This window comes from Phycodurus eques, chromosome 12 (genome assembly GCF_024500275.1).
Source record: "Phycodurus eques isolate BA_2022a chromosome 12, UOR_Pequ_1.1, whole genome shotgun sequence".
Lineage (NCBI taxonomy): Eukaryota > Metazoa > Chordata > Actinopteri > Syngnathiformes > Syngnathidae > Phycodurus > Phycodurus eques.
Genome location: NC_084536.1, coordinates 22568917 through 22592447, shown reverse-complemented (window position 1 = coordinate 22592447; position 23531 = coordinate 22568917). Strand labels below are relative to the sequence as shown.

The 23531-nt window shown below is 42.2% G+C and overlaps 2 protein-coding genes across 3 annotated transcripts in view; one reads left to right on the top strand and one right to left on the bottom strand.

The window, feature by feature from the left end:
• Positions 1 to 15149, top strand: part of tbl1x (transducin beta like 1 X-linked) — a 33562-nt gene extending 18413 nt beyond the window's left edge. Inside the window, exons 2-15 of the mRNA XM_061692215.1 lie at positions 3835 to 3940; positions 6284 to 6429; positions 6524 to 6743; positions 7552 to 7684; positions 8253 to 8394; positions 8488 to 8551; positions 8667 to 8764; positions 9419 to 9479; positions 9573 to 9694; positions 9792 to 9866; positions 9967 to 10094; positions 10436 to 10601; positions 10707 to 10808; positions 13480 to 15149. Of these exons, the coding sequence (XP_061548199.1) occupies positions 3883 to 3940; positions 6284 to 6429; positions 6524 to 6743; positions 7552 to 7684; positions 8253 to 8394; positions 8488 to 8551; positions 8667 to 8764; positions 9419 to 9479; positions 9573 to 9694; positions 9792 to 9866; positions 9967 to 10094; positions 10436 to 10601; positions 10707 to 10808; positions 13480 to 13506 (1542 nt within the window). The 5' untranslated portion in view covers positions 3835 to 3882 and the 3' untranslated portion in view covers positions 13507 to 15149. The remainder of the gene's footprint in view (positions 1 to 3834; positions 3941 to 6283; positions 6430 to 6523; positions 6744 to 7551; positions 7685 to 8252; positions 8395 to 8487; positions 8552 to 8666; positions 8765 to 9418; positions 9480 to 9572; positions 9695 to 9791; positions 9867 to 9966; positions 10095 to 10435; positions 10602 to 10706; positions 10809 to 13479) is intronic.
• Positions 15150 to 16026: 877 nt separating this feature from the next.
• gpr143 (G protein-coupled receptor 143) overlaps positions 16027 to 23531 on the bottom strand; it is an 8374-nt gene continuing 869 nt past the window's right edge. Inside the window, exons 2-9 of one of the 2 annotated variants that reach the window (XM_061691398.1) lie at positions 22480 to 22589; positions 22299 to 22393; positions 21096 to 21188; positions 20787 to 20896; positions 20578 to 20686; positions 20364 to 20481; positions 19660 to 19915; positions 16027 to 16406 (exon numbers count right to left, since the gene is read on the bottom strand). In XM_061691398.1, coding sequence (XP_061547382.1) covers positions 16303 to 16406; positions 19660 to 19915; positions 20364 to 20481; positions 20578 to 20686; positions 20787 to 20896; positions 21096 to 21188; positions 22299 to 22393; positions 22480 to 22589 — 995 coding nt within the window. In that variant the 3' untranslated portion in view covers positions 16027 to 16302. Of the gene's footprint in view, positions 16407 to 16477; positions 17807 to 19659; positions 19916 to 20363; positions 20482 to 20577; positions 20687 to 20786; positions 20897 to 21095; positions 21189 to 22298; positions 22394 to 22479; positions 22590 to 23531 lie in introns of those variants that run through there. The other variant, XM_061691399.1, reaches the window with a different exon arrangement.

The window sequence follows — 23531 nt, the reverse complement described above, 5'->3', positions numbered from 1 at the left end:
GACTTCGTTTTGTTGTTCTTTAGACAGCAGTGCCTCTGCTGGTTGCAGCCAAATAGTGCCACGACATTACTAGTCAACAATCAATTCCACACATCAATGTGCCCATCTCTAATAAACACTTGATTGGAGGTCGACCTATTACAAAATATACATAGCAGTGCTGGGGTTTTTGCCTCAGCAAGAAAGCTGTCAGTCAGACAATTATCACCACTGTTTGGTTGAAAAATTGCTTTTGACGTAATGGTCCTCCCCTCCCTTATAATTACATTAGTGAAGTAATTAACAGTGTGACATAATTTACGAGATTAAGAGCATCTGTCCATTGTTGTTGAACAGGTTGTCTTTAAGAGGTCCCTGTGTTGTTTGGGTATATGCTTGAACTCTGGCTCAAGCTAGTTAGTCTGTTTGTACATTAAAGTAGGGCTGGACGATTATATGATGGCGATTAGTGATCGCGCAAAATTTCTGTCCGATCATGGCGATCAGCTGTGTGCATGATTACTCTTATTAAACATGGTGGGAATGTACATGACAACAGCCAATCAGAGTTGACCTTTTCCTGCTCCACTTTCATTTGCAAGTTGTAGAAGGAAGCATAATGAATAAATGCGCATACGATACACGGAGCCGAGGTTACGAAAAATATGTTGGTAATGGCTTGGAGTTATCGTCTGAAGACGATGCTATTGTTAAGTTACTCAACGTTGGTCTCAAAAACAGCGTGTAGCAAATTAAGGTAGTGATTTTATGAAAAGCATATAAATAAACGCGAGCAGTCAGCACAGTCTGTCACTCACTGCTACCAACACACATAGCATTAGCAGTTTAGCCACTACTAGCGGTGCAAACTGCAGCGACCGGAGCAAAGCAGCAAACAATTGTGTCATCGTCATTATTCAGGTGGTTTGCAATGTGACAAAACTAGCTAATCTGTAGTGTTATTCAAGATGATGCACATTTGAAAGCAGCAATAATGTTGACAGTGTAGCTGGAAAATGATCATGTTTACAATCAACTGTGTCTTCAGTATGCCCGAGGGGGCATTTTGTTTCTTTTGTATCTTGTATACCTCCAATAATACTCAGGACTATGAACTGTTATGTGATATTTTTCTGCGTTCGTTGGAGTGTTGAGTGAAAATTGTTCTTGTAATTTTCCATATTTATATTATTTAACGGTCGACTCGTTGGACGATTGGTGAGCACATCTGCCTCACAGTTCTAGGGACCCGAGTTCAAATCCGGCCTTGCCTGTGTGGAGTTTGCATGTTCTCCCCGTGCCTTACTCCAGTTTCCTCCCACATTCCAAAAACATGCATGGTAGGTAAATTGAAGACTAAATTGCCCATAGGTGTGAATGCGAGTGTGAATGGTTGTTTATATGTGCCCTGCGATTGGCTGGCGACTAGTTCCAGGTGTACCCCGCCTCTCGCCCAGCTGGGATAGGATAAGGGAGGAGGATAAGCAGTACAGAAAATGGATTGATGGATTTTATTTATTTGCTTAGAATGCTAAGATAATGTTGGGTTTACTTTTTTAAATATGGACCATGAGTATTGTGAGCAAAAGACATTAATAACATGTCGAAATACTCTGTAGCTTCATTTGTTTTCAGTACAGATACTTTAAAACTGGCATTTAAAAAAAACATTTAAAAACAGTATAAAGCAAATCGTGATAATCGAGATCGGACAATATGACAATATATATCGTGATAATTTTTTTGCAGTCCTATATTAACGTATTAAAAGTATCCTCCAGAAGTCACATTGTCTTCACTTGCACGCGGACAAAAGTTGGCCAAAAGATGGATGTATGCATGGATGTTTTTTTACATAGTGCCATCAACATGAAACTCTTTCAGTCATTTTTGCTGGTCCTTCTAAAAGGGGCTAGTTTTTTTTTCTCCTTACATCGTTTTCTTCTGTACATGTAGGTTTTTATTAGGGTGTCGTGGTGGAAAGGTACCTGAAGTGCTTTGCAAAGCAAGCTAGAGAGCTACGGTAATGCATTTGCTTTCCGTGCTCACGACAACTGATGGTGTTTGGTGTGCGACAGATATTAGCGTTCCCATGACAACAAGGTTACCCCCTTAAAGGTGTATGTGAGTGAGGAGTCACTTGTATCAAGATAGCATTTGTAGGCGGTGGCTGTTTCACGAACAGTGGTTTGTGTATTTTTTTATTCTTTAACACAAATGAGGTGATGGTTGACTTGTCTACAAGTCACATTTTGTACACATCTGCTAAACTTTACTCTTAGCCCATTTTAAAAATGGCAACAAGAGAGACACACAAAGGACAGTAAAGGTGGTTGATGATAGTTTTATAAGCTGCTATCGCTTGAAAGAATTAACTCTAAAACTGGTGAAAACAGATCTGTATCTCTCTCTTTTTCCCCATAGACTGTTTCCGTTCAAATTCATATGTGATTAGACCTGACAAGCAGAGAGCATTTCATAGTCCACTCATCACTTCAGTGTGGATAAACCTTCAAGCATTTTGTCAGATATGGAGGCCCAGGTAGTAATGTAACGGATCATAGTCAGTCTGATTGATGCTGATGCCCTTCCTCCATCTCTAAGCGGGGCTTGAACCCCTCCAGGCTTCCTGGGAATTAAGTGTGCAGTATGGTTTGTTGTTGCTGCTGTTGTGACTGGGCTTTTGCGAGGCGAGCCCCTCAAGTGTAAGCTAATGGAATCTGTGGTCAAATCAGGACACAGGAGCTAAGGGTTATAAGTGTTGTTGTTTCGATGCAGAGAGAATGGCATAGACATTTTGCCTTTTGAATTAATTTGTCGAAGCAAATGATGAGTCTTTGTGAAGTGAAAGGTGTAGTAATAACGTCTTGCAAATGCTGTTAGTCTCGTCTGCTTTTCTTCATTTGTAATTTGCTGGACATTTTTAATCAGGTGCTTCCTTTTAATAGCTCAGTCTACCTCACTGGGAGACAGGGGAACAAAATGCATTGTGCCTGCTTGAATTAAGAATGTTAGTTTAATTACAGAACCGCTACTGTGGTACATTAAGGTGAACTCCCAGAACAAAGATTATACCAAGGTGAAAGAGTGCGTAATTCCTTTTGTGGAACTTATTCACCCCCTCTGGCTGTGAGCTCTTTGTTAATTGGGACAACACTGTTGTCTGTATTTTGCTCCATCGCTCTTGTTGCTATGTTACCAAAGGGGAATTGGAGCGACCGCAGGCAGTGTTAGCGATTCAAGTTGGACAACCATACATGCCTCATACCTGATGCAACATTGATTCCTCTTTGTGAATCCTCTTTAGACCCTTTGATTTCTCTATTTTGAAGCAGAAAAATAAGCCAGTGTTCCTGACTCATTCTAGGTGCTGTTGACTTTGTCCAACCCCCCACACCCCCTAACACACATACATTTTTTATTTATTTATTTGTATTTTTTTTTTACACTTATCCGTTTGCGGGCTTATAACACTAAGTCCACAGCCACTTGCCTAGCATTGGTATCAGAGAGTTAAAAATCCTGCAGAATTTGTGTGGGTGGCTTTATATGAATATTTTACTTATTCCTTCTATCTTGTGTAAGTCTTATTTAGCGCCTTATCATGAATTTTTCTCCATCAGTCGGTGGTGTGCCATGTGACGAGGGGCACCCCTTGGTTTTGTGTGGAAAACCTAACGTTTATTCTAGCATTGGTTAAGAAAATATGAATCGTGTCTGCATATGGTCATCTGGCAGACTGTTGTTGACATTCTTGGTATTCGTGTGGAAAAGATAGAGATGTGTTGTTGCAATGATGTGAGTCCCGAGATGTAATACTCATCCTGCTTCTATTTCGTATGTCTCTCTCTTCAGGAGTGAGCTGAGCCTTCCAACAGACTTCCACTGTTTCTTTGGGCTAAAATGAGTATTACCAGTGACGAAGTGAACTTCTTGGTCTACAGATACCTCCAAGAATCAGGTTGGTCTCGCAAAGCTGGGATAGATTGATACACTTAAGCAAGTCTGTTTCCAACCGAGCAGAGAAAAAAATTATTGTGGCCACGGAGTTACATGGAAATGGCTTTCAAAATGGTAGTTTTGAACACACCACCATTATTGTGCCCTATTGTGTCCTGCGTGTTAAGTGTCCTGTTTAGACATGCTGAGCATAAACAACAATGGCACTACTACACCGCTACTGTGCCCTGTGGAGTCGTATTACTTAGATATGAGAAATTCTACACGTACGCATGTGCCTATAAAGAGGTATTCAAAAGACAGTTTCAGATAAGACCTGTGAGAACAAGCAGTTGATGCACATGCGTATAGTGTTTATTTCCAAAGTGACATCGCCAACTACTGGCCCGGCATGAAGATTACAGCCTTTTCAGTTGCAATCAATGGCAACACTGCTTTCTATAACTTTTCAAAAATGCAACAAAATGTGGTTGTCATGTAAATGTACAGTGACAAAAGACACAAAAACGTAAACCCCAACAAATCTGTTAGGAAACCTCAAGTGTCCTTTCAGAGTAAATATTTTCTGTACTATAGTACTGCAATGATTAATCAAATAACCTGATTACAATAATCGCAAAATCTCTGCCAAGAAGCTTCACACGGATAATTTTTCCATACAGACTCATGTTACTGCAGTCACACGTATAGAAAAAAAGTTGGCGTGATGGCAGCAAGACAGGCGAAGAGAGTCCGTTAAAGATAGAGAATGTCCAAAGTTTTGAATCATTTCACATTCAAGAAAGAAGAGTAAGTGCAATGTGTACCACATTATGATGATGACAGCTAATTCAATATAGCCTACCATCCCTAGTTAGAACGTATTGCAACGCCGCCACAAGTGGTCACGTAGAGAAGAATAGTCACAGATGTCACTTGATTGAACAAAGTGTAAGAAAACAACACATAATAAGCACATTAATACATTAGCTACCTATGGCCATAACTCACGCAGTGTCGCTCAACAAGCAGACTGTTGACAGACAGCCAACTCTACACTCTTATTCGCTGACGCCAATGTTACTCAACAGGTCAGGCCCCGCCTTTTAAAGCCATATGCACGCAGTCACGGATAATATAGTTCAAATGTGAGTGAGGATGGCTACACCAAGTGGACAAAAATATTACCTGCACATTCACATGCATGTTATTGTTTTTAATAATGCAAATAAAATTTACATCTGATTACTTGATTAATCAACGGGGTAATCGGTAGAATACTTGATTCTAAAAATATTCGATGGCTGCAGCCCAACATACTTTGCCACAAAATAATGTGCAAATGCGGCGAATTCATTGCAAATGGGAATTGTTAATACGCACAGATAAAAATATTATTTTCATGCGAGGTTGCATTGTTACAAAAATGAGTACACCAATATAATTCCATGTTGCAAACTTTACCCCAATATACTGTAGCTTCAGGCTATATGACGTGTGTTGGGTTACATAATGACTTTGGAGTGGATTTTATTGAATCGTCCTTTTGAAATATAGTCTATAGTATAATCAGTATATGATTCGATCCTTCGTAGAATGTAGGCATATTATTTGTTTTTAAATATCAATTTACAGTTCAGTCCTAGATAGAATCTGGGCAAATGATTGAAATCTACGGTGTTGTGTTGTATTATGATCTTTTTCCACAGATTTTGTGGGTAAGGTTGGTTTAGTTTGGCACATCAGTCCAATGTGGCTGACATTTGCAGTAAAAAAGGTGTGTCTTTAAACTGTTGACTAGGTTATGTGGAGAGCGCATTGGGCTGATCTGCAGCTGTCACAACCAGAGGAGTGGTAAAGCACCGCATAAAGTACAATTTCCAATAAACTTTAGAATAAAATCCTCCGTTAGTCTGTTATGTAAACAGTTTTATAAAGAAAGCACAGAACTGGATCTATATAAAATGAGCGACCGTAAAATCAGTGAGGACGTGAGCGTGTCACTGAGATTTAGTTAGTTGAGTGGGTAGTCCTCAGAGGTTGGCCTCTTTTCAGCAGGACATCACTGCAGTGCACTTTGGCACCGCTCCAAATAAAGTCCATCTTGGGTGTGACTTGTTGTGGGAGGCGCCTTTTATAACATTCATTCCACATGACACAAATCTGTGCGTTTTGGTGGAGCCAAACACAATTGTGGGCAAAAAACCTTTGTAGCCTTAATTATGGAAGCCCAAAAGAGGTCTATTAGATGCTCTAAATAGGTCTAGAGATATTTTCACCCTCAATGACTCGCAGATGTCATACATGTTATGTAATTGGGGCTGAGGAAGGAATGGGACTGACAAATATATGATTTTGTTTTCAGGTTTCTCCCACTCAGCATTCACCTTTGGCATCGAGAGCCACATCAGCCAGTCCAACATCAATGGAACACTAGTGCCCCCTGCAGCCCTTATCTCCATCCTGCAGAAGGGGCTCCAGTATGTGGAGGCAGAGATAAGCATCAATGAGGTGAGATGATATTTGCTGTAGCTTCCATCTGTATGATTACAGCAGATTTATGCAATGAAGCGCACTCATAATGTATTGGATATGTCCCCGACAGGACGGAACGGTCTTCGACGGCCGGCCGATCGAGTCGCTGTCGCTCATTGACGCCGTGATGCCCGACGTGGTGCAGACGCGGCAGCAGGCGTTCCGTGACAAGCTGGCCCAGCAGCAGGCTGCCTGCACCATGGCGGCATCCACCTCTGGCAACCAGTCCAACGCGCCAAAGAATGGTGACGCCACTGTCAACGGGGAGGAGAATGGCACACACAACATGAGTACGTTAAAGGCACTGGAAAGGGATCCAGAATCTGTTTGAAATAGAATAGCCATGTCTGTATTTAAATTAAACTCATAAAAGATATCTTGACTTACAGAGAGGAGCGCACCACCGTTTGTGTTGCATGTGGACGGATAATGTTGTGTCTTAAATTATTGGCAAGCGGCATGCAGTCATGCTATTTATGTAACTGACGCAAGCTATCAGCCATCGTGCTTACACAATAGAAATACGAGCCTTATCAGGTGTACCGTCCAAACTGAACCGCCTGGTGGATAAATGGCTTTACTGGCCTTTTGATTGTGCTCTCGTCCTTATTTTGATGCACAACACACAAACCCTCCATTCAACTGTGGACTGAGACAATAGGAGATGGAGGTTACTAATCTATGTTTTTGGATGGATGCAGCGTTATCTACCGGCTCACCAGTTCCTCTACTTCAGATGAACAAGAGTGGCGAATAATACGATCCTCACAGAATGTGCTGTAGTTGGCGCTTTGCAGCTTGATGTGTTAGTGAAACCTGAGATGTGTGGAGCAGGTGGATTGCAAGGGGGAGAGAGAGAATGTTTGTGTCAACATGGAATAGGGGGATTTAATTTCAAGGTGTCAGCAGCATAGGAAGTTTTGATGTTAGTGAGGCTTTACTGTCTTTGTGTAAAAGCTGTTAGTTTCAAGACTAAAATGACAATAAAGTGACAATACCGTGTTGACATAAAATGGAAACATAAAAGCATGGACACTCTCCTGTAAAAACACCCTATTTTCACATATTTCACGAGTTGATGCGTGCCGTTGCTCTCAGATAACCATTGCGAGTCGATGGAGATGGATGTCGACGTGGAGATACCCGCCAGCAAAGCCACAGTCCTGCGAGGTCACGAGTCGGAAGTGTTCATCTGTGCCTGGAACCCCGTCAGTGATCTGCTGGCCTCAGGGTAAGCTGTAAAGCCCATGTGTGACAGTGCGTGTGTGTGAAAGGGTGTGTGCGTGTGATGAAGCTGACTTGAATAGAAAAAAGCAGATGAGTAACGCCTCCTTGCATGCAGGCTCTGGCTCTGTTTCCTAACACGTATTCATTGCTCAGACTGTTTACACCAACAGTGTGTGTGGTGTGGAACTTACAGTCCGTGGGGCGCGAGAACATGTGATCCAAGCAATTTTGGAAAAAACGACACAATACAACCTCAGAGGAGCTGTTGTATAAAACTTGAATACTTTTAAACCACAACTACGCACACCATACACAGGGTTCCAACACGCTAACCTAAATTTGTATGCAAACGCTAATGCATTATTATTATTACACTAAATGTTTGTATGAAAAACACTTCCAGGCCATAAATATAAAATAATCAAATGAAAATGGGTAAGTATGGTGGTGACTGAGTGTATTCTCACACCGCTACACAAACTAGTTAAATACATTTTGGAGGGCGGAAATGCCCCTTGAAGGAAATGGCTGGCGTACACGATGAACCCTAACAGTCTTTGTATTCCGTTCAGTTCGGGGGACTCCACCGCCAGAATCTGGAATCTCAACGAGAACAACAACTCCAACTCCACCCAGCTGGTGCTGCGCCACTGTATCCGAGAAGGTGGGCAGGACGTCCCCAGCAACAAAGACGTAACCTCACTAGACTGGAATGTAGGTTCCAGCTCCTCTGCGGACACGTTTTTCTTACTCCTCTTCTTTCGAAACAGACTTTTGTATTAACCACTGCGTCTTTCCACCCGACAGAGCGACGGAACGCTCCTGGCGACAGGCTCGTATGACGGCTTCGCCAGGATATGGACGAAGGACGGTATGTTCTCCCGTTTGTGCAGTACTGCTGCACCATTAACCCTGGTATTAATTTGGCGCTGTTGTTATTGGGAATGTTGTCTCTGAAATAACACAACATTGCTCTCAACCATTAGGAAATCTGGCGAGCACCTTGGGACAGCACAAGGGGCCAATATTTGCACTCAAGTGGAACAAGAAGGGGAACTCCATTCTCAGTGCTGGCGTAGATAAGGTATTTTATGACGCCGTTTGTCTGTCAGTAGTTGTGAAATGTTAACTTTTAATTTTTATTTTATTTTTATTTTGAGATGCATAAAACTCACTTCTTTTTTCAGACCGAGAATGAGTACAGTCACTTATATTTGAGTACTCGCCATTACCAAGTACCGAAACTCAATAATACAATTACATCTTGTAATTGTGATGAAAATGTATTTTATTTTAATAATATATTGTTCAGAAACATAACACACGAACATTTCCTGAAAATAACACTTTTTAGAGTAACAACTTATTACTGACAACTCGCGGGGCTGCCCCTTGAGCGAAGTTCATCATCCGTTTTGCAAAGCATAAAATTTGGACTTGGCTAAACGCATGTGGCATCTGGGTTTACCTCAAACTATATCCACATGGTTTACATGGCTCCTACTGCACTTGTCCGGAATATATATGTCATCCCGGTCAAGTGGTATAGGTGTCGTAGTATCGGAGCATTTTTTCAAGCACGAGTACAGTACAGACCTACAGTACTGGCACTGCTGCATCCTGATTTTTTTCCCCCCATACTCTATCATGCAAATTATGCTTGTGAAATATCAACTTGGGGTATTTACACAGTGATTTGTGTTGCATTGTTTTGATCTGCTAAACTTGATTTTCCCAGACGACAATCATTTGGGACGCGCACACAGGAGAAGCCAAACAGCAGTTCCCCTTCCACTCAGGTAAAGTGTGTTCAATCATGTATGCGGGACAATACAAAAAGACCTCGGAAAACACTTTTTAAGGAGCATGTTGTTCATCCCATTGTCCCACAGCTCCGGCTCTGGACGTCGACTGGCAGAACAACACCACCTTTGCCTCGTGCAGCACGGACATGTGCATCCACGTGTGTCGCCTCGGCAGCGACAGGCCACTCAAGACCTTCCAGGGTCACACGGTAAGACGATTCGTTCCATAGAACTCCTCATATAACATCCTAGGGGAGCCATGATCATGAATGCTGTGGGTTTTCTTTTTTTTGTTTTTTGTGGTAGAACGAAGTTAACGCCATTAAGTGGGATCCATCGGGAATGCTGCTCGCCTCCTGTTCAGATGACATGACCTTAAAGGTGAAAGTGGCGCTCGGCCTCGGGATTTCAAGACAAACGGCACACCAGAGGGGGGAAGGGCACTTTGTACTCATGTCCCCTTCCTTTGTCTCTGTTCTAGATCTGGAGTATGAAACAGGAATCATGTGTGCACGACCTCCAAGCTCACAGTAAAGAGATCTACACTATCAAGTGGAGTCCGACCGGGCCCGGCACCGGCAACCCCAACTCCAACATCATGCTCGCCAGGTGGGGAAGAGCTCGCGCTCGGTTCGTACTCACAGCAGACCGTGGCAGTGCGAGTAACTGTCAGTGACACGCGGTGGTGCACCCTGACCCACATGTGCGTGTCGCATACGTTCTACTTCACACACCAAAGGGATGTAATGACAAGATTATGATTCTCGCAGGAAATAAAACTGTCATTGTCAGCACCACTCTGATGCAACTTCCTCATCTTAAGTAAACCAGCAGCGGTGTTAAATGCACCATTTAGTTTATAGTCTCTTTCAGTTTTGCTCTGCCTGGGATAAGAAAAAAGGCAGTTGTGGTATAATCCTTCTTCTGCGCTTCCTCCCTCACGCCCGCAGCGCGTCATTTGACTCGACAGTGCGGCTGTGGGACGTCGAGCGGGGGGTCTGCATCCACACGCTGACCAAGCACCAAGAGCCCGTCTACAGCGTGGCCTTCAGCCCCGACGGCAAGCACCTCGCCAGCGGCTCCTTTGACAAGTGTGTGCACATTTGGAACACCACGGTAAGTCTCGGCCACGGCCGTATCTCTTCATGAGTGACCAAAAAGCACAATACTCTTCATTTTTTTCATATTCTTTTTGTTTTCTCCCTCGGTATGTTCTTTCAGTCTGGCGCCTTGGTGCACAGCTACAGAGGTACTGGTGGGATCTTTGAAGTGTGCTGGAATAGCACTGGCGACAAAGTTGGTGCCAGTGCGTCAGATGGCTCAGTAAGTGCCCACACATTCTAAATTTCTACTATACTTGTTGGGAAGTGATACAGTTAGGCCTATCACCATAAAAAAAAAATTAAGACTCAATATTTCCCCGAAACTGTCACGATAGACGGTATTATCGTCGTATTTGTTTTATGCCTCTGAAATCATGAAAAATAAATCCCGCCATCAAGCTGCAAGTCTGCGTTTGGTCCGCTGAAGACGAGCCCCTCACCTAAAAATCAAATACGTTGACGTTTGCTGTAGTCAACGGGGCTTATGCCACACACGTCCGGTTTGAAGGACTGATCTCGCCTCACCGCTTCCTGTCCGTTGACCTCTTTCCTGAATGACTGCATTATTTTACAATTCACTCAAGGCAGACCAAAAATTGCGCCGAATGAGTTAATTTGTATGATCAAAGCATATTCATCCACGTCAAGACCTGTTTTGAAGACGGACTGATCGTCTAATGTGTAGCTAGCATAGCTATTAATGTTAGCTCACTAGAGCCCACTCATTCTTTGGTCAACACTACAAGAGATGACACAATCATTGACATTTTACTAACGTCTTTAAGCAAAGCAAACTACATCATCACATTATCTTGTTTTTTCCCTCCTTTTGTGGGGATTTCAAGTAGCGAGCCGTTGTTTTTTATCTGTGAGGGCGGCCACTTGATTAGGGACAGCGAGCAAGACGGCAGCCGGCCGGGCTTGTCGTCGCCGTGCTTTTAAAAGCTTGTATCTCGTATTTAAAAGAGGAGTTTGCACTTTGTTTGTAAAAGGCTAACAATAGAATACTGAGGAATGTAAAATAAAACGAAGACTGATCATATAGGCAAAGCCAGCAACCGCACAAGATTCATTGTTTTGTTTAACTCACCCTGAGAGCGTAGCAATTGCATGTGCCCATCCTGTGTAACATTGTGTTAAAACTTGAGCCGCTACATACACCCGGAAAAGCACGGAGATGCAGAGTTGAAAGGAGTCATGTCATGGTCAGGGTTTCATTCAAAGTAGGGTTTCAAAACAGGGTTCAGGTTTCAAATTCGGGTTTGAGTTTCAAAGTAGTGTTTCAAAACAGGGGAGCACAAAAGTCGTCTTGTCATCCGGGTTTGCTCTTTATCTACATGAGGTACTAAACCTAGATATAATCTTTTGGAAATATATATTGCACATCATGGCATATAATCAGAATGATACACATTTACTCAAATTATATATTTACCGTCGAAACTCTAAAGTTGAACGTTGAGCACGAGTTACGGAACGCTGGTATGACCTTTTTCTAATTTTGATAACAATCACGGGTGATAATGGAAAATAACCAAATAATAACTAATCTGTTACCATTTTAACCCTTAAACTGCACTGGCAATGTTTCAAATAACATTGAAACATTCATACAAGTGTAACCAAATTACCGGGTAACCACTGCCAGTAGTATAACGAAAATCAATAAAAACGTTAATTGAATGATGAGTGACAAAGGCATAATGCCCCGCTCTCATCTCACTTTGTAAGTCTTAGTCGTCACAAAAGTGTTAAAAAAACAAAAACAAAAGAGAGTGGAAACAATCCAACACTGACTCAAATCTGATCTTGTTTTTTTGAGTGCGTCGTCATCCATGACGGTGCGCAAGAACAAAAAAAAAAGCACAAAATTAATTGTTAGATTTCTTTGGGGGAGGGGGGCAACGCGCATGACGACTGCTGAAGTGTTTGATTGTAGAGGCGTGTCCCAATACTTTTGTCACACTGTGTGACAAAAATGCCGTATGTCGGCGGTTCCGACATACGGCATTCCGAGGTTCTGAACATTTCGCGGTACACAACTTCTATGATATGTTTAGATTATTTACTGCCGTCCTTAGTGTTTTTCATTACTTACTGCTTCACTGATGGTTTCAGATTTATGGTGTTTTTCACGAAAACAATATTTACTACAATTATGACATTACTGCTGGACGTTCGTGATAGACTACGGCGTGTTCCGACGTGTACATTTGTCAAATTTGGGTTTACGTCATCACCGAAAGAACATAAATCCATCGTAAACCGAAGACTGCCCCGTAATTCATTGTGTGCTATTGAACAGCAAAAGCAACCCACATTCTCTTGCCTTGCCAATACCATTTGATGTCATCGACATTACTGTTGTTGATCAGTATAACTGCATAATTGTACTTTTGTTTATGTCTGTAAAAAATGTATAATTGTTTTTACGCATGCATGTAATTTATGGGGCAACCTATCTTTCCAGTCTTTGAAAAACTCACCTATTCACCGGTTTGATGCTTTGGCCAAACAAACAGTGTTGCTTTGGCACCGTCTGGTGGCATCTTGTTGTCAAGGACGTATGTTGAAGTTCACTTTGAGGAGTTTTACTTAGACATTAGTGCTTTGCCACCATCTGGTGGCATCTATAGGCAATCACAAACCTTTTGGGGCATCAATTACTTGAGTATTTTCGCTATTTGAGGCATTTTACTGAAACTTACTTTTTAGGTTGGCGATAGACAACGGTGCTTTTCTGATTCGCGTACACACTGGGGTTACGTCAAGGCCGTCGGAACAGATGGACCCCCCCCCAATGCTTAGTTAATTTAAGCTTGCATGTAAAACATGTTAAGTTGATGGGGAAACTTTCTTAACACAAGTCAACAATCCTTTCCCCGCTGCAGGTATGCGTTCTCGACCTGCGGAAATAGCGGCGTTGGACGGCGAGTCGTTGGAATGTGCAGCAGACTGCCTTCTTTAGATCTCAGCAAATGCTCTCGTTGCTTCTGGAGGAGGGGCTTGGCGGGTAGACGGAGTTAAATTGAAAGAACAAAACTCAGAGGAGCAACAACAACAACAAAGAAAGAGACACGGAAGGAGTGAACCACCACCTGCGGGGGAGTCGGCGCACCTTAAAGCTGACAGACTTGGCGCATGTTGGAGACAAGTCCCGTTTGCGCCCGAGCGGAGGCCAGCGAAGACAACATTGGAGCTACTCCCGACTCCTTGTGTTTTACGAGGTATCTCATGAGGAAGCGCCGCCATTGCTCCCCACTCCTCCCGCTGTGGTGGGCCGCTGCGGTCCAGCTGCTTGGCAGGAAGGATGACTTAACTGAGACGCAGGCCAATAGGCGGCCATCCACAGAAAGAAGGCTTGTAGAAATCCTCCCGGCAACTCGGCGGAGACACAATGAGGGTCACCAACCATAGCGAAGCCTCGCTTTTAAAGGAGGACGGCTCGTTTGAAGACCCTCCCCATCCCCCGCGGCCCTTACAACCCTCGCTCCACAGATGGACTCGTTGCAAGTGCGGAAAGATGGAGCGTGCTGTTCCTGAATACCAGTCCACCGAAAAAAGAACCTCCCAAACCGGCCCAATTCGCTCACCAACTGCAAACGTGGACAAAAAAAAATGCGTGTAAAAGTGTGGTTTACAAAGAGAATTTTTGCCCTTTTTTTTTTTGGATGTACATGTAAAGAATGTAAAGATATGTAAATTAGATTAATACACAGACTTATATACTGTGTATATATGTTTATATACAGTACACCTTATTGACGTCACGTTAGGGGCTCACTTAATGGCTAGAGCTGTCTTTGCTGATGGGCCACAACGAGGACGCTTTTTAATTCAAAACAACTTTTTTCCAGTCAAGGCACAAACGGCGAAATTTACGGAATCATCATCTTCGGTCACTGTGTTGCGTCTTCGTATTGTGTGTTGATTGGGCTAAACAAGCCACACCCACTAAATCAGAACGCACGGCTAAGGCGGGTTAACATTACCACATTTTTCTTTTTTGGACACTTTTTTTTTTTTCTGCGCTCATTCTACTGAGACATCCAAAACTGAATCCAATCAGCAATGTTTTTTTTTTTTTTTTTTTTGAGTGGTCTGAGCAGCAAATGAAACATTTTCAACTTGTCCCACCCCACCCTTTTGTTCCACTTCTTTTCCCTTTCCGTCAACTTGCGCACAAACAATGTTAAGCGCAAATTTTTGTTTTCTCATGGTAGCTTCGACAATTTTTATTTTTAAAAAAAAATTTTTTTTGCTGGACGTAAAGGGCAGACATTTCCCCCCCCCCCCCCCCCCCTTTCATCTCTTTTTGGGTCAGGTATCACAATAGGATTTCAACGGGTGGTCCATTGTTTTTCTGACTTTTTCAGAGCCATTATTGTCTGTGTCAGACTGAGAAATTGGGCTGTGGGTTTGGTGGCCGATGTGGATGAAACGCTGTGACAGCTACTATTATTATTATGTCTCTGGAGCACCCTGGTCCAGGGTGTGGTCACCTGTTTCAAGACAAAACATTCAAGTCGTTCAGTGTCTGAAATAAATCACTCTATTTTGATATCAGAACACCTGTGCACTTAATTGTGTCATTTCTTTGTTTTTTCATCTATTTTCCAATGGAAGGTTAATGTGTCCAATGAGGGGATGTCATGCTAAAGGCAACCTACACACACTTGGGTCACAAAAAAACCCAAAAACTTTTATTTGTCTTGCAAAGCTCCAGATATATATTTATTGTCTTCCATAACTACTTAAAACCCCTGTAAAGTGAATTTGAATGTGTTACAAAATACATTATACATGCTTCTGGATAATTGCGGAAAACGTGCGTAGACTGAAAACTATGTCGTACTGAATTGTAGAGATAACAGTTTTTAACCTTTTTAGTTTTCCAATTTTCTTTGTGTGGCTACAACTGTGCCTTGTGACGCACTTTGGTGGCTGGCATTAATCGCCCCTCCTGCGATTAAAAAAAACCTGAGTGCCTTCGTTTTTATCATTATTTGGCACAATTGTGACATGTAATTAGCTGGCTAGCTCACTATGCTTACTCCCCGAAAATACATCTTCCCTTCGGATACTCCGCTGGCGCAAGTTTATTTCTTGTGATTGAACTACTCTTGTGAATTTTTTTCTTGGAACGTGACTAATGTAAAAAAATGTAAGATTTTATTCTTGTTTTTGTTCTTGTAAAAGTACTTTATACTCACCAACTTTATTCACATAAAACATTTCTTTCATTTTTGTAGTATAGAATTTATTCAGTTTAATTTATTTGAAATATATTTTATCCATTTATATATTTATGACTTTGCAACATTGTATTCTCGTAACAAATCTAATATTAGTTATAATATATTTTTCTCACATTACAACATGTCCTGGCTCAAGACACCGCAATCACCAACCACTACAAATGTAATAAATAGGTTTGATATTTAATAAGAATAAAAGTGCAAAAAGACAAGATTGTCAGAAGGGATTACAGTCATGTCACTAAAAAAAAAAAAAAAAAAAAAACTAAGCGGAAGACGCCAACTCTTAGGTGTGAGTCACCAAGGAGAACGTTTGTCATGTTCTCAAGGTTTCTGTTAGTGGCCGCACAAGAGAATTAAAAAAACAAGTCGTACCACAGATACTAAAGAAATGTATTCTCTTTTTTTCTTTTCTTCTTTTACCAGCAACAGTAGTTTAGAGCGACGTAATGTTGGCTACTGCCTCCCTGACGTCCCCAAGGATTCCTCATCAGCGTCTATATCGCCATAGTCTGGTGGCTCGCTGGATATGTGGATTTCAACTGTGCTAGATTCTGAACCTAGCGAGACAAAACAGGGAAGGGGAGGGGGCACTGTATTACTCAATTGTTTTAAATGGATTCCTCTATTGTAAATGCATCCTGGGAAATGCCTTGAGTAAAAGAAAAATACTGGGGCGGGAAATAGGGTGAGGTCAAGACATTTTCTTTGAATGCATCATAAATGCATCTGGCTCCAAAAATGTCAAAATATTTCCCATCTGTGCTAAGAATATTGAAGAAAAACTGAAGTAGAAACTGAAATGCACACAAATGTTATATAAAATAGTGAAAATGGTCAAACTCATCCCACTCGTGAAGTCATGACAATAAAACAGACAACGTGAGACATTCGTCATAATGAAGTGTCAACAAGCGTTTTAAAATGTGTATGATAAGCCTTTATTTCTGGCACGTCATACAGAAGAATTAGAAATGAAAACATCAAAAAGTGCGGGCAATTGGAAATGACAGACATTAGTGAAGAAGACAGTGGAACATGTCAGTAAAAGAAGTACGAGGGAAAGCTTTGCCAGTGGTGAGTTGACTACACTACAGTTACATACTGTATAAACACGTTAAGAAACAACAGTAAGCAATGCAAAGTACAGCATTCAAGTCCAATAACAATTCCGTTAGAAATTGCATATGAATGCATTGAGATGCTCTCAACGGAACAAATAAAGAAAGGGAATCAAGACCATAATAATGTTTAATACGGCATAACTTAGCGCAGAAATCCCCAAATACTGTTGAAATGCGTCCACTAGTGGCTGCACGGGGGTGAAATTACAGCAGTCAGTTTTTGGCAATGTCAGGGCATCGTCTTATTTAACTGACCCAATGCGGTTGCACAATTGACATTTTTCTAAAGCGGCTAGGGCACAAATAGACCAACAGTCATTCACACTTGCATTCACTCCTACGGACAATTTAGAGTCTTCAATGAGCCTAACAGGCATGTTTTTGAAATGTGGGAGGGAGCCGGCGCAAACTCCCGCAAACACAGGGAGAGCATATAAACTCCACACAAGATGGCCGCAGCTGCGATTCGAATCGCGAACGTTTCGACTGTGAGGCTGATGTGCGAAGCGCTGCTCCGAGAAGCTGCCTTCCATCATTTCTCATGGGGGGAAAAAAAAATTGCTTGGAAATAGAAACAAATCAATCAAATGTATGAATTGAACACGTGCCAGTGTTATCGGTGGTGTGATGAAGTTAGGCCTGTTTAATTGCTTCAACATGTTTTCCTCCGGAACAAAAGGACATCACGTTGGCGGTCCTAGTGACGACTTTAACAACAAGGCAAACAAGTGACCTCAAGATGAATGGGGGGTGATCTGGAGAAGATTCCACAGTGTCAGACTTAACATCCACTTTGCATGCGGTTCACAGGCTTGTGACATTCTTGGATGCTTTCGCTGGACCGGAACGGAATGGAAACATCTGGGTTTTATTATTAATAATGATCATGAGCTACGGGGATAACCATCACATGTCTCTGCCAAACAGGAAATGAGAAGCTTGGGACAAAGATCCAAAGTGTGATGCAACAGCAATTTTTTTTTTTTTTTTTTTTTTTTATATAATCACACATTTTCTTTTCTTTGCTACCTATGAGGTGTGTCCGAAAAGTTCCAGGCCTGGTGTCACAAAAGGTATATTTTAAATCCAAACTAGTTTACCATTTCAAAGTAATCCCTAAAAAGTCCAACAGACTTTAGATCGGGGGTCACCAACATGGCGCCCGTTGTTGAGTTCCTCAGAATGTTGTAGAAGTGATCATTTGAAAATATAAACACTTTGTGAGGAACTGGATGTCATTTATTATTAAGAATAACATTTAAATAAAGGTCATTTTGAACAAATGTGTTATTTCGGAAGTGTGCATCAATCTGGTAGCGTTTTGCATGAATCCGAACCCAACAAGTAGCTCTGAGTTTCAAAACGCTTGGTGACCCCTGATGTAGATGGAACAGGCGTGTTGTCGTGGTGATCGTCTGGCCTACACTGAAGGGGAAAACTTGTAGTTTGGGTTAGAAATATATCTTTTGTGACATTAGTCCTGGAACGTTTCGGACACACCTTGTATTTTCGCAGCATTACGCAAAAAAGCACATTTGCGATTTTCGGGAAACTGGCGCATCGGCATGTGCCGAAGAAGAGCCGATCACTAGATTGTCCTGTTTTTTGCTGTTGAGTCACAATGGAACGGTTGCACGCCTTCCGGAATCAAAAAAGGTGCAGGCTGGTCATCTTACATCATCCTCCATGAACAGGGATGTACGGTATTCTGCCAACCGGAATACTTAATATAATAAAAATAATATTATAACATGATTTTGTTTTGCGGTTTGAGTCATGCCAAGCCACCCCCTCCTCCCCTGCCTTGCAATAAATAAAAAAAAAAAAACTGTTCAGTTAGTAAAATAGCATGCCAACTCACAGAAAAACAAGAACTCTCCATACATTTTCCATTTTTGTATTAGATTCTCTCTCTCTCTCTCTTTTTGTTTTGTTTTTGTTTCAGTCACAAAAGAATGGCTCTCCCTGCCCCAAATCTTAAAAAAAAAAAAAAAAAAAAAAAAAAAGTTAAATCCTGTTGTCTTTCATCATCCATCATGAACTGGGAAGTAAACTGCTAACAAAAAAAAAATGGATGGACAAAAAACCAAAAACATTACACTGTTTGAATCACAATGGAACTGGTTCCCCAGCCCCAGAAAACACAAATGGTAGACTCGTGCCTGTTTAATGCTAGCGTCCTACGTTATCCTCCATGAACCACAAAGTAACACAAAAAACAGATGCACAAACAGAAATACATAAACTGCTAACTAATCAAAACATGGAAACACACACACACAAAGCAAACGCACAGCCCTCCACCCTTTTGTTCCCTACTTTTGTTAAGAGTTGCAGTTGAGAAGGAAGGGTTCTCCTTGTGCCAAAATCAAAAAAGGTTCAGTCGTGTAATCTTACATCATCCATCATGAACCAGGAAGGAGGCTGCTAACCAGGAAGGACCAACAAACAGTGCAGTTCACCCTTGTCCAATCATGAGGGGCATTACTAATGGTGAATGAGAAGTTAATTGAGCCGTGGATAAACAATTGTGCAAAAAAAAAAAAAGAAATGTATCACATTGTGCAGCGTTCTGGATAAATAAAATATCACATTTTAGGATCTTCAAATAAAATAAGCAGTCCATTCGCACGTCATCACCAGCCTTCATACATCGGCGAGCTACTGGCAGCGCCGCGAGGCCAATTACCTTCTGAGAGGACGCTGATGGCGTCGGACTGCGGCTGCCCGTGGCCGTTCAGGTTTTTCTTGGCCTCCTGCACGTGACTCTGGTAGAGCAGGGCCGTGCCCACCATGGAGTCGTGCCCCCCCGCGTCGGCCACCGACGTGGAGGCCGACTCCCAGGCCGGCTCGCCCCCCCCCCTCGGGCTCAGGTCCAAGTCGAAGCCCGTCCAGCCGTGGAAGGCCAGCGTGTTGAGGAAGGCCTGCATGGGGTTCAAGATCCCCTGAGAAACAAGCAACATGCCACACTGTGAGGACCCTCAACTTCCATCGATCAATATGCAGTATATTTCCTCAAATAGTCCTCTATTTGAATAAATAAACACCGCACCTCAAATAGACGCTTTAGGTCATCGTGTTACATCGTACCATTGGTAAGTTGATATAGTTCAATTGTAAATATATATCACATCTTTTCATACAGTGGCCCCCCCATTCTTCATAGGTGCCATGCCCCAACTGAGCCAATAAACGCAACGCCTCCAATAAATGTCCGCTCCCACCCTCGGGTGGTGCCACTGCGTGGTTGTAATGACCTTTAATATTACCGATGATATGATTTAAAAATAAATAAATGACTAAAAAACATTTGGAGAAAAAAAATTAACACCACACCCCAAATTAAATGTCCTTGGCCACTATATGAGGAACGAGCAGATTTGAAAAGGTTACCATGATGAACCATGTGATGAGGGCAGCGTTTTTGAAATTCCTGAGGCTGCTGTCGTCGATGTTGCCCTGCGTCTCCAGGTAGAAGAGGAGGCCCTCGTTGATGATGTTGGGGATCCAGCTGGAGCGTCACGGCAACGTGAATACCACACGAATACTGTATGTACAATATCATCGCCATCACAACACGCCGCAGTGAAGACGACCAAAAACCTACCAAATAAAGAACACCAGCATAATTTTAAAGAAGCGTATTTTTATGGCGCTGGCCAGCCGACGCTCGTTTTCTGTGTAGATCCCTTGACGCCCTTTTAGCAACGATGTCACTGAATGAAGAAGAAGAAAAACATGGCTTTTTTCAAATAAAATAGACATTTTTACGGCACGTTTGGGTCAGATATTTCTGATTCGTTCCTAGACGCTGACCTGCGGAAGTGGTCCAATTGAAGAAGATGGGGTTGGCCACGAGGACCAGCAGCATGGGCGCGTACGTGGTGACGTAGTGAGGGATGGCGTGCTGGAAGCCTTGCTCACAGCTGAACAAAACACGGCATACACGCACACACAAACGGGTTGAACATCACAGGACAATGTAAGGGAAAAGATTAAGGCCACGTGACATAGAGCTGGAGAACAAAAAAAAAAAAAAAAAAAAAAAAAGGCATTTCTCCCAACTGTTACCGCAATCCAATTGTCGTAAATGTCACGGAAAGACGAAGAAGCAAAGAGTCTTACTTGGAGATGGAGGGGTAGTAGAGCATGGCCACGCCTTCGATACACAGCAGCAAAGCCAGACCCCATGTGATCATGTGGTAGAGGATAATGGTGCTGAGGGAGAAAGGGAACAAGTCATGAGACTGCGCTCACGTCCGCAACACATGCTGCGGCTCTTTGTCCTCCGGCCACGTTTGATAATAAATCTCCTCTTAACTAATTCAAGTATGACTGCCTATTACGTACTAAACAAGGAATTACTTTCAGTCAATGGAGCTTCCAGTCATTTTTGAAATTCTGGATTTAAAGTTCAAAGCAATCAGGGAGATCAGCAGTAGAGGATGTGGCAACTGTACTGCAACTGAAAAAAAGAAAATGCGATACTGAAGGAATATCGGTGGTGTCGTGCGGAAACCTTACATTGCCGAAACCAATATGTCATGTTTGTTGAGCCGTTAACATTGCATTGTCGAAGAGAGTAGTCCATTTTCAAAACTTTGTCTTGGTCAATAATTTGTAAAAAAAAAAAATACAAATAAAAAATAACATCCACGTGGAGACTGACCAATTATATGGATTTGTGGGGAAACAGGAAGTTGGCCAAATTTGGACATAGCAGGTTTCGGCCCGACGCCAGCGGTATGCAAAAATGTCGGGAAAAGCCTTCGTAGAACATCTGAAATGTATTTGGTGTTAATCGGAGGCACTTTAAATGGCTGGCAGGTGGTAACTCCTATTTAACATGAGTTTGAATGTGATTGATTGTATCTGAACAACGCCAATTCCCGAGTCATAAGCGGGTGTGCACACTTGTGCAACCACATTATTTGAGCCTAATGAAGCGAGTCGGAACGAATATGTTAACAACTTTTGGGCCTTGGTGGAGGTCTGCGCTCTAGAAGGATTATCTGCTGCTTGTCTTGTTTGACTCTTACCCAACTCCAACTATTCGAACGTCAAAATGCTCTGCTCACATGGGACAAGTTTGTTTTTACACATTCCAACATTTGAGTTGGAAAAATCGAGACTTTTTCCACGCACGAACATCAAAGGACAAGAAACGCAACGAAGCGGAAATGATGCCACGGCCTGGCCTCGAAGCACGGTACTGAATTTGCACAGTTTATAATTAACTCCATTTTTTCTCATCCTTATCCTGCTTGGGACATATATGCATTTTTATTCCTATTTATTTGGGCATTTGTTATTTACTTTGTACTTCACCTGATTCCCGCAGACGTCTTGACCACCAGGAAGACATCCACGGCGTAACAAAAGGTCCACCAGAACGAAGCGCTGTAGAACAACTGGATCCACATCTGCAAACGCCCACAGCGACGTGTCATCGAGCGTCTTCAAGCATCCGTGATTTTGTTTGCTGCCCCCTGTCGGCAGGACGACTTACTGCGCTGCCGAGGCAGAAGACGTCCGGCCAAGTGTCGGTGCTGTTGGCCTCGGAGATCTGTTCCACCGTGTTTGGGAGGCCCACCCACAAAGACGACCTCAAAATGATGCCTGGGAGAGGTAACACAAAGGTACTGTAACTCATTTGCCTGCAATAGATTATGAAGTATAGGACCGAGACGATCCTCTATGATGAGGGAACACTTTGACATCCATAAAATCCAAAATATTGGGGGAATCGTTCTGTTATTTTCAGAGATTGCAGTGGCCATGCGTAGAGATGTGCTCATACAATTTGCTGACGAGTGATTTAATTTTTGCGACGTTAAGCTACAGAGAGCATATATGCACAGGAAAACGCTTAACATCTATGAAATCCAAAATATTGGAGTGATCGTTCTGATATTTTCAGAGGTTGAAGTGGCCATAAGTAGGAATGTCCACATAAGATTTGGTGACAATTGGTTAAGGTTTTGTGACATTAAGCGACGTTAAGCCATAGTGAGCATATATGGAGAGGGAAACGCTTAATGCCTATAAAATCCAAAATATCGGGGTGATCGTTCTGATATTTTCAGAGATTGACGTGGCCATAGGTAGAAATGTCCACATACATTTTGGTGACAATTGATTGCAGTTATGTGACATTAAGCTACTTTAAGCTTTATTTTTCTAATAGTGACCTTATAGGTGAGTCGCTAAAAGGTCTCCAATGACATCGAACATGTATAGCTGAAGTTTACGGGTACCCTCTAAAAGTCTCAAATTCCCCCAAATAAATGGATGGATGTTTACGACAAATGTTTGTGCCGTGTATTATAACTCAATCATTAATGAAGTGCAGTGTTTGATTTTCCCATATTTAAACTTAGTGTAAATGGTCAAACTGTGCATAATGCCGAAGTGGTTTACAGTAAAATGAAATGTATTTATTAGGGAATAAAACCTGTCCCGTTTTTGAGGGACACTTTAGCCTACTACACTACTGTATTTTAATGTTGGTTATGACGGTGGCACTCGGAGAGTGAAGCATTTTTTTTCTCGGTGGTACTT